This window comes from Oncorhynchus gorbuscha, linkage group LG20 (genome assembly GCF_021184085.1).
Source record: "Oncorhynchus gorbuscha isolate QuinsamMale2020 ecotype Even-year linkage group LG20, OgorEven_v1.0, whole genome shotgun sequence".
NCBI classification, from domain to species: domain Eukaryota; kingdom Metazoa; phylum Chordata; class Actinopteri; order Salmoniformes; family Salmonidae; genus Oncorhynchus; species Oncorhynchus gorbuscha.
This window is the reverse complement of record NC_060192.1, coordinates 26,064,678-26,077,993: the sequence shown is the minus strand read 5'-3', so window position 1 is coordinate 26,077,993 and position 13,316 is coordinate 26,064,678. Positions and strand designations below refer to the sequence as shown.

At 48.2% G+C, this 13,316-nt stretch overlaps 1 protein-coding gene across 4 annotated transcripts in view; it reads left to right on the top strand.

Annotated features, from left to right (window-relative positions):
• Positions 1-13,316, top strand: part of LOC124006821 (spectrin beta chain, non-erythrocytic 1-like) — a 104,629-nt gene that overhangs the window by 70,782 nt on the left and 20,531 nt on the right. For all 4 annotated transcript variants that reach the window (XR_006833842.1, XR_006833841.1, XR_006833843.1 and 1 more), the window contains 17 exons: positions 68-219; positions 527-700; positions 1,338-1,429; positions 1,588-1,668; positions 2,437-2,552; positions 3,065-3,177; positions 3,299-3,486; positions 3,616-3,733; positions 3,901-4,059; positions 4,488-4,790; positions 6,392-6,545; positions 6,693-7,087; positions 7,239-7,502; positions 11,610-11,821; positions 12,113-12,250; positions 12,337-12,556; positions 12,737-13,273. Coding sequence is in view for 1 of the 4 variants with exons in the window: in XM_046316998.1 (XP_046172954.1) it covers positions 68-219; positions 527-700; positions 1,338-1,429; positions 1,588-1,668; positions 2,437-2,552; positions 3,065-3,177; positions 3,299-3,486; positions 3,616-3,733; positions 3,901-4,059; positions 4,488-4,790; positions 6,392-6,545; positions 6,693-7,087; positions 7,239-7,502; positions 11,610-11,821; positions 12,113-12,250; positions 12,337-12,556; positions 12,737-13,273 (3,416 nt within the window). In the remaining 3 variants the exon portion in view is untranslated. The remainder of the gene's footprint in view (positions 1-67; positions 220-526; positions 701-1,337; positions 1,430-1,587; positions 1,669-2,436; positions 2,553-3,064; positions 3,178-3,298; positions 3,487-3,615; positions 3,734-3,900; positions 4,060-4,487; positions 4,791-6,391; positions 6,546-6,692; positions 7,088-7,238; positions 7,503-11,609; positions 11,822-12,112; positions 12,251-12,336; positions 12,557-12,736; positions 13,274-13,316) is intronic.

Genomic DNA, 13,316 nt, shown 5'->3' with positions numbered 1-13,316 from the left:
TCAACCTGCCCTCCTCTGCTCTCCAGATGATTGGTTTAACATCAACCTGCCCTCCTCTCCTCTCCAGATGAGCGTGAAGCAGTGCAGAAGAAGACCTTTACTAAGTGGGTGAACTCACACCTGGGCCGTGTGACGTGCCGCATCGGGGACCTGTACACTGACCTGAGAGATGGACGCATGCTCATCCGCCTGCTGGAGGTGCTGTCAGGAGAACAGCTGGTCAGTATCTCAGAATACCTCTATCTGTCCTCCTAACCCTGACCCTAACCTTAACCCTGACCGATCGCTCATGGCTCACCTTGTTTGTCCTGAACTAGCCCTCTCTCATTCCTGTATTCTCGTGTCCTCTCGTTGTTTTTCCCTTGCTGTGCTCCATTCTGCTTAACATGAAATCTATTTTCATTCTCATACCCTCTTCCTCTCCCTCTCTGTTTTTCATGTCACTTTCCATCACTCTCTCACACCATCCTGAATTTCCCCCTTCTCTCCTGCTTCTCTCCCCCTTCTTTCTCTTGTCTCTGTCCAGCCGAAGCCCACTAAGGGGCGTATGCGTATCCACTGCCTGGAGAACGTGGACAAGGCCCTGCAGTTCCTCAAGGAGCAGAAGGTCCACCTGGAGAACATGGGCTCCCACGACATCGTGGACGGGAACCACCGCCTCACCCTGGGTCTCATCTGGACCATCATCCTCCGCTTCCAGGTACCGTGTGATTCCTTGTAATGTTCTGTACAATGCCTTTCTATGGGCCTTCCTAGAGAGTAGATGGCGCAAGTGAATATTACACATCCCAGCCCACTTGTGTCCCGTTCACCACCCTCACCTGGGTCAACCCCACCCTGCCTAGTTCAAAACTAATGGGAATGGAAGCAATTACCTCTGTTCCGTGGTTTTCTGAGGCCACTTTGGTTTCAGAGAATGTTAATATTCTAACTAGATTTCAGTGTTCTTTTTTCCCCTCATCTTCTTTTCATGACAATGACATATTCTCCTGTTAGACGGATGTGCTTCATCATCAAACTTAACAAAGAGCTGTATGTAAGACCGATGATTTCAGTGAGGTCCTAATGAGAGAGAGAGAGAGAGAGAGAGAGAGAGAGAGAGAGAGAGAGAGAGAGAGAGAGAGAGAGAGAGAGAGAGAGAGAGAGAGAGAGAGAGAGAGAGAGAGAGAGAGAGAGAGAGAGAGAGAGAGAGAGAGAGAGAGAGAGAGAGAGAGAGAGAGAGAGAGAGAGAGAGAGAGAGAGAGAGAGAGAGAGAGAGAGAGAGAGAGAGAGAGAGAGAATATCAAAAATAAATATGTTGGCAGTGTGTCTGACTGAGAGGGTGCTCTGCTTAACAGATCCAGGACATCAGTGTGGAGACTGAGGGTAACAAGGAGAAGAAATCAGCCAAAGAGGCTCTGCTGCTCTGGTGCCAGATGAAGACCGCTGGGTGAGAAGGGAGAGATTCTAGGATGTGTCCAGTCATGTGAATGTATAATGAAGATATGTGAAATGATGAGTTATTTTAATCATTTCCAGTGTTGGTCGACACCAAAAGAGCCTGGGTACTGAGTTGATGATTAATGAGCTATTACCTTGACTCTGCAGGTACCCCAACGTCAACGTTCACAACTTTACCACCAGCTGGAGAGATGGCTTGGCGTTCAACGCCATCGTGCACAAACACAGGTCAATTACCTTCCCCTTTTGTCCATGTTGCATGTCACACTATGTAAAAAGTTAGTCACTCATGTTAACTGTAGGCCCTGACATTGTCCTTCACCTGGCACTCTGTCCGTGTGAAGTGATATATTTATTCTGTCCGTGACTAGATGTCCAGTACCTTGGCCTGTTGTCTTTGCAGTGCCGTTGAGGAACAGGCCTGTTGACAGGGGGGGAAGGGGTCTGTATCCCCATAAATAGATGAAAATAAAATAGGAGTTAGTTGACCTAGATAACGAATAAAACCAACTCGTTTTTGCATGCAAGGCCATGCCTGGTGACTCACCACTGCCCTCTGCTGGTGACTCCTACTGCATTACGGTGGGACTGAGACCCCTAGAGTGTGATTTTTAACATGACAAGTACTGTAACAAATGGAGGCCCATGGGATGATGCTCATCAGTTAAGTACTGGCACATTTGAATGTATGCCTGCAGCTAGTGTATATTGCTCACTTGAGACACAAAGTACGAGTAGTTTGAAATGTGGACTGAATGAGCTACAAGGCAATCATGTACATTCTGTCGCTGCCATTTTCCTTATCTGATTAGAATGGAGTCGATCTGAATAAATGGAACAATGTTGAAGTTGACTTTGCCTACACATCTTAGAATGTACAAAATCATGGTCACGTGTTGATGAACTCAACATGTAGTGGTTAGGATGCTGTCTTTACGCCTTATACATGAGATTCCTTTCATTAAAAGCAACACCTGTGTTCCCCTCCCCGTCCAGACCGGACGTGATTGAGTTTGACACCCTGAAGCGGTCCAACGCCCACTATAACCTCCAGAATGCCTTCAACACAGCAGAGAATAAGCTAGGCCTCACCAAACTCCTCGACCCGGAAGGTGAGTCAGGGAGGTCAGAGCTCAGACTGGACAAGTGTCGGGATTGTATGTGGTCTCTGCCCTCGCCCTCTGGCTAGTTGTCACCAACACAGTGCTCCTGTCATATACCAGGCGAGCTGGATGGGGTGTGGGAGGAGGAAGGGAGGAGGATTACTGGAATGAATTACAACTTAAGTGAGAATAGGGTCTATGTGGCCAGGCTGGCCATGGGGCAGGGCTTAATGATGCCCTCTGACATCACAGAGGAAGTCCATACATGGTGAGGGGTTGGCAACACTCTGGGGCCATCAATCAGGGCACATTTAGAGACAAGCACCATGTGTGTTTAAGTTGAATTGACTGGGTTAAGATGGGAGACTGTGTGTGTGCGTGTGTGTGTGTGTGTGTGTGTGTCAGTGTGTGTGTGCGACTGGGATTGGAAGTTTGTGTGTGTGCATGTTTGCGTCAGTGTGTGTCTGACTGTGTGGGTAGTATGTGGGGAGGAGATGAGGATCAAATGTCTCTCTTTCCAGATGTCAACGTTGACCAGCCAGATGAGAAGTCCATCATCACCTATGTGGCCACCTACTACCACTACTTCTCCAAGATGAAGGCCCTGGCTGTGGAGGGCAAGAGGGTTGGCAAGGTGGGGTGCAACGCCTGTTTAACTTTTTATGTGTGTGTGTGTGCGTACGTACGTGCATGTCTTCCTGTCACTGTCTTTGGAGCTTGTCTAACCCCTCTCTTTCTCCCTCCCTTCCTCCCAGGTGCTGGACTATGCCATTGAGGCTGACCAGCTGGTAGGGAACTACGAGAGCCTGGCTTCAGAGCTGCTGCAGTGGATTGAGCAGACCATCCTGACTCTGAATGACCGGCAGCTGGCCAACTCCCTAAACGGTGTGCAGAACCAGCTGCAGGCCTTCAACACCTACCGCACAGTGGAGAAACCCCCAAAGTACGACAGGGAGACACGCTGGGGGGAAATTTAGAATTTAAGAACGGGAGTGATGTTCTAGCAGGTTGGAATCATAACTGTGCATATTCCATGTTAGGTATCTTACCTGGCTGTGTTGGTTTTCCTCAGGTTCACAGAGAAAGGCAACCTGGAGGTGCTGCTGTTCACCATTCAGAGCAAGATGAGAGCCAACAACCAGAAAGTGTACATTCCCAGGGAGGGAAAGCTCATCTCTGACATCAACAAGGTATCACCCACAGGGCTCCAGTTACTCGCTGTTTTAAATGCATTACTTGTCCTGAATAGAGCTTGGATAAACAACAGTTAACCCTGCAGGTGTTTAAGATCGTGAATAACACCCCTGGTTTAATTAAGGGACCTCTCTGACTAGCTGTGTTCTGATTGGCTCTGCAGGCGTGGGAGCGTCTGGAGAAGGCAGAGCACGAGCGGGAGCTGGCGCTGAGGAACGAGCTGATTCGACAGGAGAAGCTGGAGATGCTTGCTGCTCGCTTCGACCGCAAGGCCGCCATGAGGGAGACCTGGCTGAGCGAGAACCAGCGGCTCGTCTCTCAGGTAACACCCCTGGCTGAGACCTGATAATGTATTCACAATGAGGAGGAGGAGGGTGGTTATATTTGTCTCCCAGGTGTCCACAGACCAGAGATATCAGTAATCATAAGTGATGGTTGTGATTACATTATTTTGACGAGACATGTTTGCTGCAGACCAGCCAGTCTAATTATCTAGTAATGTGGAGGGGAGTGATAAATGACTACAGACACACTGTAGCTAGCTGATCTCCATTTTAATGGCATTTACAACTATAATTTGCTATCACTTTTATTTCTAGAAGTGAGAGTGAATTTAGCAATTTAATAGACAATGTAATACCCTTGTATGCATTTGAACACATTGACTCTTTCTATCACATATACATTTATGACCAATGTACACACTGACCTCTCCCACTTCTAACCTCAATCTGTCCTCTTGTCCCTCAGGACAACTTTGGCGTTGACTTGGGAGCGGTGGAGGCCGCCACCCGTAAACACGAGGCCATCGAGACGGACATCGGGGCGTATGGGGAGCGGGTGGCGGCCGTGGAGGCGGTAGCCAGGGAGCTGGAGGCAGAGAACTACCATGACGTGCGTCGCGTGCTGGCAAGGAGGGACAACGTGCTGCGGCTGTGGGAGTACCTGAAGGACCTGTTAGCTGCTCGCAGGGAGAGACTCCACGCACACCGAGACCTGCAGAGACTGCTGGAGGAGATGAGATACATCATGGACTGGATGGGAGATATGAAGGTACTGGAACATATCAACATGTCAACTCTGCACACACTATACAGTGGGGCAAAAAAGTATTTAGTCGGCCACCAATTGTGCAAGTTCTCCCACTTAAAAAGATGAGAGAGGCCTGTAATTTTCATCATAGGTACACTTCAACTATGACAGACAAAATGAGGGGGAAAAATCCAGAAAATCACATTATAGGATTTTTTATGAATTTATTTGCAAATTATAGTGGAAAATAAGTATTTGGTCAATAACCAAAGTTTATCTCAATACTTTGTTACAGTGGGGCAAAAAAGTATTTAGTCAGCCACCAATTGTGAAAGTTCTCCCACTTAAAAAGATGAGAGAGGCCTGTAATTTTCATCATAGGTTACAAATCTTAGTGTTAGGCTTTCAAAAGGCACTTCAGACAATCAGATCGTAATATCGGTGTGCATAGAATGGAGTCAAGTGCATCCAAGTGAATGTTCTGTTGCTAATAATTTTCTTCACAATTCGACTAACGGGCTCATTCTTTTCAGGACAACCCAGGGTATAACTCAGGTCAGCCTTCTAACTGTGGATCTAACATAGCGATCATAAACGTTGATACTGTACATTTTTTAAATGTAAGTTTTCTAATATGGAAATGTGAAGTGCACATTTGGACTCATGGCTGTGTGGTTTGCTTGTACGACGTCAAAGCGGTATTAATTATAATCCTCAATGTCTCGTCTTTCAGAACACATCAAGTCCTTTCGATTCACAGCATTTCCCTCACTCAGACAACAAATGTGCAAAAGTAGCAGAAGAGATGGGGACATCTTCCTGTCGCACGCGGTGCTCAAGTTTATAATGACTGTCAGTCAAAAGCCATACAGCGTTGTGAAGCAGAGTACCTGAGCTCTGACATCATGTACAGCCACTCTGGTCCAATTTAGGCACTGACTGTATCAATGACAAAATGTGCTATTTTCAACCCTTATACGGGATTACAGGGACTGTGAGTGGAAAGGGTTCATTTTTGATAGAGCTTTTTAACTTTTTATTTATTTATTTTAAATTCTAGAAATGTGCCGTTTTCACATATGTAGACACTGGTATTGTGCTAGAGATAATGAAGTTGAAAAGTGTTAGAATTGCCCTTAAACAGATTGATGTTATTGTGATTATGTTGTGATTCAGGGAGCCTTGCCTCATCAATACCAAATGAGCACTCTGTTTTCTCAAGATAAAGTCTTGCTTATCAGTCACCAAGAAAGCTTGCCCCTCATTTACGATATTGACAGCTTTGCTTAATCTAGAACTCTCAGTGACTGCTGGAACCATAATGTCTTACCAATTCTCTCTCCCATTACCATCTCATTAGGAGCATGTCTTCACTAGGTAGAGAATTTAGTATTTTATTAGGATCCCCATTAGCTGCTTCTAATGCAGTAGCTACTCTTCCTGGGGTCCACACAGAACATTGATAGACAAGAACAGCTCAAGGACAGAGCTACATACATGTATATGATAATATAAAGGTTCTGTACTGAGATAACAGAGAGAATTATACTATAGGCCTACATAGTCCAGACATGGTGAATGACTGTGTTTCTAACATGTCTTCCTGCCATGTGCTCTCTCAGGGTCGTCTGCAGTCCCAGGACAGTGGGAAGCATCTGCACGATGTGGAGGACCTGCTGCAGACTCACAACCTGGTGGAGGCAGACATCTCAGCCCAGGCAGAGAGGGTCCGCGGGGTCCAGAGAGCTGCTCAGCGCTTCACCTCCGACCAACAGGGTGAGACTACACAAGTGTTATACACACATTGTTACTGTTTGAGTAATTATGAAAAAGATAACATTTGACTACTATGCAACATTTTTTTGGTTGCCCCTCCACTTCTAACTAAATAACTAGCTATTTTTCTCCATCTTTCTCTCTCAGTCTACAAGCCGTGTGAGCCGGCGCTGGTGGGAGAGAAGGTGTCTCTGCTGGGCCGGGCCTATGAGGAGCTGGGCCAGCTGGCTGGGGAGCGGAGGGAGCGCCTGGAGGCCTCACGGCGCCTCTGGCAGTTCCTGTGGGAGATGGGAGAAGAGGCGGCCTGGATCAGAGAGCAGGAGCAGATCCTGTCAGGAGGAGACTGTGGCCGCGACCTCACCTCCGCCCTGCACCTCCTCAGTAAGCACGAGGCCTTCAGGGACGAGATGGCAGCCCGCTACGGTCCTCTCGGCCACAGCATTGCCGCCGGACAAACTCTGGTGGAGGAGGGACACTTTGGAGCCCCAGAGTGCACTGAGAGGATCAGGGACGTACGTGCTCAGTGGGCACACCTGGAAGAGGTCAGTGGGCAGGGGAAAGGAAAAGGAGATGGACAAGTCTAGAGAGTAGTCAGTCCACGAGCAAAATTAATATATAGAGTATTAGTATTTCAGAAGTTGATGTATTTCCTCTGTTTGTATTCTGATTCCTTCTCTCTCCCTGCGTCCCCAGACATCACAGCTGAGGGAAGTGCAGCTGAAGGAGGCGGTGGCCCTGCACCAGTTCCAGACTGACGCCAATGACATGGAGGCCTGGATCTTGGAGACGCTGCGCCAGGTGTCCAGCCAGGAGGTGGGCCACGACGAGTTCTCCACCCAGACCTTGGCCCGCAAGCAGAGGGAGGTGGAGGAGGAGATCCAGAGCCACCACACCCTCATCGACTCCCTGCATGAGCAGGCCCTCGGCCTGCCCCCGGTCCATGCAAACGCCCCTCAGGTCAGTTACCCCTGGAACAGTATACCAAACCAACTCCCACTTTCTACACTACTGCACACTCTCCCGCTGTTTCTCTCTCTTTCTGACAAATACAGACACTGGCCCATACGTATTACATACAGACTCTCAATGTCTCCGCTTAAGTGATACATATTTTATTTATCGTTCCCATTCTGTATTTCTTGACTTGTTATTAACTCTGGTCAGAGGAGTGTCTTCTGGTTGTTATTGACTCTGGTCAGAGGAGTGTCTTCTGGTTGTTATTGACTCTGGTCAGAGGAGTGTCTTCTGGTTGTTATTGACTCTGGTCAGAGGAGTGTCTTCTGGCTGACTGGTTGTTATTGACTCTGGTCAGAGGAGTGTCTTCTGGCTGACTGGTTGTTATTGACTCTGGTGTGTCTTCTGGTTGTTATTGACTCTGGTCAGAGGAGTGTCTTCTGGCTGACTGGTTGTTATTAACTCTGGTCAGAGGAGTGTCTTCTGGCTGACTGGTTGTTATTGACTCTGGTCAGAGGAGTGTCTTCTGGTTGTTATTGACTCTGGTCAGAGGAGTGTCTTCTGGCTGACTGGTTGTTATTAACTCTGGTCAGAGGAGTGTCTTCTGGTTGTTATTGACTCTGGTCAGAGGAGTGTCTTCTGGCTGACTGGTTGTTATTGACTCTGGTCAGAGGAGTGTCTTCTGGCTGACTGGTTGTTATTAACTCTGGTCAGAGGAGTGTCTTCTGGTTGTTATTGACTCTGGTCAGAGGAGTGTCTTCTGGCTGACTGGTTGTTATTGACTCTGGTCAGAGGAGTGTCTTCTGGCTGACTGGTTGTTATTGACTCTGGTCAAAGGAGTGTCTTCTGGTTGTTATTGACTCTGGTCAGAGGAGTGTCTTCTGGCTGACTGGTTGTTATTAACTCTGGTCAGAGGAGTGTCTTCTGGTTGTTATTGACTCTGGTCAGAGGAGTGTCTTCTGGTTGTTATTGACTCTGGTCAGAGGAGTGTCTTCTGGTTGTTATTAACTCTGGTCAGAGGAGTGTCTTCTGGCTGACTGGTTGTTATTAACTCTGATCAGAGGAGTGTCTTCTGGTTGTTATTGACTCTGGTCAGAGGAGTGTCTTCTGGTTGTTATTGACTCTGGTCAGAGGAGTGTCTTCTGGCTGACTGGTTGTTATTGACTCTGGTCAGAGGAGTGTCTTCTGGTTGTTATTGACTCTGGTCAGAGGAGTGTCTTCTGGTTGTTATTGACTCTGGTCAGAGGAGTGTCTTCTGGCTGACTGGTTGTTATTGACTCTGGTCAGAGGAGTGTTTTCTGGCTGACTGGTTGTTATTGACTCTGGTCAGAGGAGTGTCTTCTGGTTGTTATTGACTCTGGTCAGAGGAGTGTCTTCTGGCTGACTGGTTGTTATTAACTCTGGTCAGAGGAGTGTCTTCTGGCTGACTGGTTGTTATTGACTCTGGTCAGAGGAGTGTCTTCTGGTTGTTATTGACTCTGGTCAGAGGAGTGTCTTCTGGCTGACTGGTTGTTATTAACTCTGGTCAGAGGAGTGTCTTCTGGTTGTTATTGACTCTGGTCAGAGGAGTGTCTTCTGGCTGACTGGTTGTTATTGACTCTGGTCAGAGGAGTGTCTTCTGGCTGACTGGTTGTTATTAACTCTGGTCAGAGGAGTGTCTTCTGGTTGTTATTGACTCTGGTCAGAGGAGTGTCTTCTGGCTGACTGGTTGTTATTGACTCTGGTCAGAGGAGTGTCTTCTGGCTGACTGGTTGTTATTGACTCTGGTCAAAGGAGTGTCTTCTGGTTGTTATTGACTCTGGTCAGAGGAGTGTCTTCTGGCTGACTGGTTGTTATTAACTCTGGTCAGAGGAGTGTCTTCTGGTTGTTATTGACTCTGGTCAGAGGAGTGTCTTCTGGTTGTTATTGACTCTGGTCAGAGGAGTGTCTTCTGGTTGTTATTAACTCTGGTCAGAGGAGTGTCTTCTGGCTGACTGGTTGTTATTAACTCTGATCAGAGGAGTGTCTTCTGGTTGTTATTGACTCTGGTCAGAGGAGTGTCTTCTGGTTGTTATTGACTCTGGTCAGAGGAGTGTCTTCTGGCTGACTGGTTGTTATTGACTCTGGTCAGAGGAGTGTCTTCTGGCTGACTGGTTGTTATTGACTCTGGTCAGAGGAGTGTCTTCTGGCTGACTGGTTGTTATTGACTCTGGTCAGAGGAGTGTCTTCTGGCTGACTGGTTGTTATTGACTCTGGTCAGAGAAGTGTCATCTGGCTGACTGGTTGTTATTGACTCTGGTCAAAGGAGTGTCTTCTGGTTGTTATTGACTCTGGTCAGAGGAGTGTCTTCTGGCTGACTGGTTGTTATTAACTCTGGTCAGAGGAGTGTCTTCTGGTTGTTATTGACTCTGGTCAGAGGAGTGTCTTTTGGCTGACTGGTTGGTATTAACTCTGGTCAGAGGAGTGTCTTCTGGCTGACTGGTTGTTATTAACTCTGGTCAGAGGAGTGTCTTCTGGTTGTTATTGACTCTGGTCAGAGGAGTGTCTTCTGGCTGACTGGTTGTTATTAACTCTGGTCAGAGGAGTGTCTTCTGGGTGACTGGTTGTTATTAACTCTGGTCAGAGGAGTGTCTTCTGGCTGACTGGTTGTTATTGACTCTGGTCAAAGGAGTGTCTTCTGGTTGTTATTGACTCTGGTCAGAGGAGTGTCTTCTGGCTGACTGGTTGTTATTGACTCTGGTCAGAGGAGTGTCTTCTGGCTGACTGGTTGTTATTGACTCTGGTCAGAGGAGTGTCTTCTGGCTGACTGGTTGTTATTGACTCTGGTCAGAGGAGCGTCTTCTGGTTGTTATTGACTCTGGTCAGAGGAGTGTCTTCTGGTTGTTATTGACTGGTCAGAGGAGTGTCTTCTGGCTGACTGGTTGTTATTGACTCTGGTCAAAGGAGTGTCTTCTGGTTGTTATTGACTCTGGTCAGAGGAGTGTCTTCTGGCTGACTGGTTGTTATTAACTCTGGTCAGAGGAGTGTCTTCTGGTTGTTATTGACTCTGGTCAGAGGAGTGTCTTCTGGCTGACTGGTTGGTATTAACTCTGGTCAGAGGAGTGTCTTCTGGCTGACTGGTTGTTATTAACTCTGGTCAGAGGAGTGTCTTCTGGTTGTTGTTGACTCTGGTCAGAGGAGTGTCTTCTGGCTGACTGGTTGTTATTAACTCTGGTCAGAGGAGTGTCTTCTGGTTGTTATTAACTCTGGTCAGAGGAGTGTCTTCTGGGTGACTGGTTGTTATTAACTCTGGTCAGAGGAGTGTCTTCTGGCTGACTGGTTGTTATTGACTCTGGTCAAAGGAGTGTCTTCTGGTTGTTATTGACTCTGGTCAGAGGAGTGTCTTCTGGCTGACTGGTTGTTATTGACTCTGGTCAGAGGAGCGTCTTCTGGTTGTTATTGACTCTGGTCAGAGGAGTGTCTTCTGGTTGTTATTGACTGGTCAGAGGAGTGTCTTCTGGCTGACTGGTTGTTATTGACTCTGGTCAAAGGAGTGTCTTCTGGTTGTTATTGACTCTGGTCAGAGGAGTGTCTTCTGGCTGACTGGTTGTTATTGATTCTGGTCAAAGGAGTGTCTTCTGGTTGTTATTGACTCTGGTCAGAGGAGTGTCTTCTGGCTGACTGGTTGTTATTAACTCTGGTCAGAGGAGTGTCTTCTGGGTGACTGGTTGTTATTAACTCTGGTCAGAGGAGCGTCTTCTGGTTGTTATTGACTCTGGTCAGAGGAGTGTCTTCTGGTTGTTATTGACTCTGGTCAGAGGAGTGTCTTCTGGCTGACTGGTTGTTATTAACTCTGGTCAGAGGAGTGTCTTCTGGGTGACTGGTTGTTATTAACTCTGGTCAGAGGAGTGTCTTCTGGCTGACTGGTTGTTATTGACTCTGGTCAAAGGAGCGTCTTCTGGTTGTTATTGACTCTGGTCAGAGGAGTGTCTTCTGGCTGACTGGTTGTTATGGACTCTGGTCAGAGGAGTGTCTTCTGGCTGACTGGTTGTTATTGACTCTGGTCAGAGGAGCGTCTTCTGGCTGACTGGTTGTTATTGACACAGCTAGAAGATGCTTCTCTTACCAGACTGATTGTTGCTGTCTGTGTAGGTGGAGGGGCGTCTGCCTGCTATTGAGCAGCGCTATGAGGAGCTGGTGTCTCTGTCTGCATCGCGGCGTCAGGCCCTGGAGGGGGCGCTGGCCCTCTACCGCATGTACAGCGAGGCGGGCGCCTGCCAGCTGTGGGTGGGGGAGAAGGAACAGTGGCTGGACGGCATAATGATCCCCACCAAACTGGAAGACCTGGAGGTGGTGCAGCAGAGGTGAGCTGGGGAAGGGAGGAATAAGGGATGAGTGTTAGAATGGTGTTATAAGAAGAAAGAAATGATCCTTAGACAATGATTTAAATGGCCTTTCCTTGAGCGATATCGATCTGCATACTCAATGTGCTCCGGTGTATGAAGCAGATATCAAACTGAATGTCTCTTCTTTTTAACATCAAAACAACATTTGAGTATGACAATATTTCACCTTTAGTCTCCCTTGTAGAGACAAAGCAATGGAAATATGAGTGATGCGAAATGAGACTGTCTGATGTATCTGTGTGTCTGCAGGTTTGAGACCCTGGAGCCTGAGATGAACAACCTGGGGACTCGTATCTCTGATGTCAACCAGGTGGCCCAGCAGCTCCTGGGATCAGACAACCGCAGCAAAGAGCAGATCCACCAGACACAAGACCAGCTCAACAACAGGTTAGTACTCGACATGTCTCGGACATGAAAACACACATACCATCTGATACACAGGTGTTGAGACTTCCCCTTGCTCTGGTCCCCAGGTGGAAGGAGTTCCAGCGTCTGGCGGACCAGAGGAAACAGGCCCTGGAGTCGGCCCTCAACATCCAGAACTACCACCTGGAGTGTAATGAGATCCAGAGCTGGATGAGAGAGAAGACCAAGGTGATCGAGTCCACCGAGAGCCTGGGCAACGACCTGGCTGGTGTCATGGCCCTGCAGCGCAAACTCACCGGCATGGAGAGAGACCTAGAGGCCATTCAGGTACGGCAGGGTCAACGGTTATGGAGGTGGACAAAGACTTAGGGTAAACCTAATGAAACCACAGCATCAGATCATCTTAAAGAGATGATCAGTATTAACTGTTAAAGACATCATCAATACTTTGAATCATTTTATGTCACATGTTGATGACAACCAGGTATATTTTCCATATCTTTTCAGGGTAAATTGGACGACCTGAGAAATGAGGCAGAGAAGCTGGCTGAGGAGCACCCGGACCAGGCCGAGGAGATCCATGCCCACCTGGGGGGGATCCAGGAGGTGTGGGAGGAGCTCAACGCCACCATGAAGCGTCGTGAGGAGTCTCTGGGCGAAGCCAGTAAGCTGCAGGGATTCCTCCGAGACCTGGATGACTTCCAGTCCTGGCTGTCCCGCACGCAGACCGCCGTGGCGTCCGAGGACATCCCCACCTCGCTGCCAGAGGCTGAGCGCCTGCTCTCCCAGCACGAGAGCATCAAGAACGAATGGGACAACTACAAGGAGGACTATGAGAAGATGCGGGCGGTGGGTGATGAGGTGACTCAGGGCCAAACGGACGCCCAGTACATGTTCCTGGCCCAGAGGCTGCAGGCGCTGGACACCGGCTGGCAAGATCTGCGCCGCATGTGGGAGAACCGCCACAGCCTGCTGGCCCAAGCTTTCGACTTCCAGACCTTCTTGAGAGACGTCAAGCAGGCTGAGGGCTTCCTCAACAGCCAGGTGAGGACCAGGACACCAGGGAAGGAGAAGAAACATACAAATA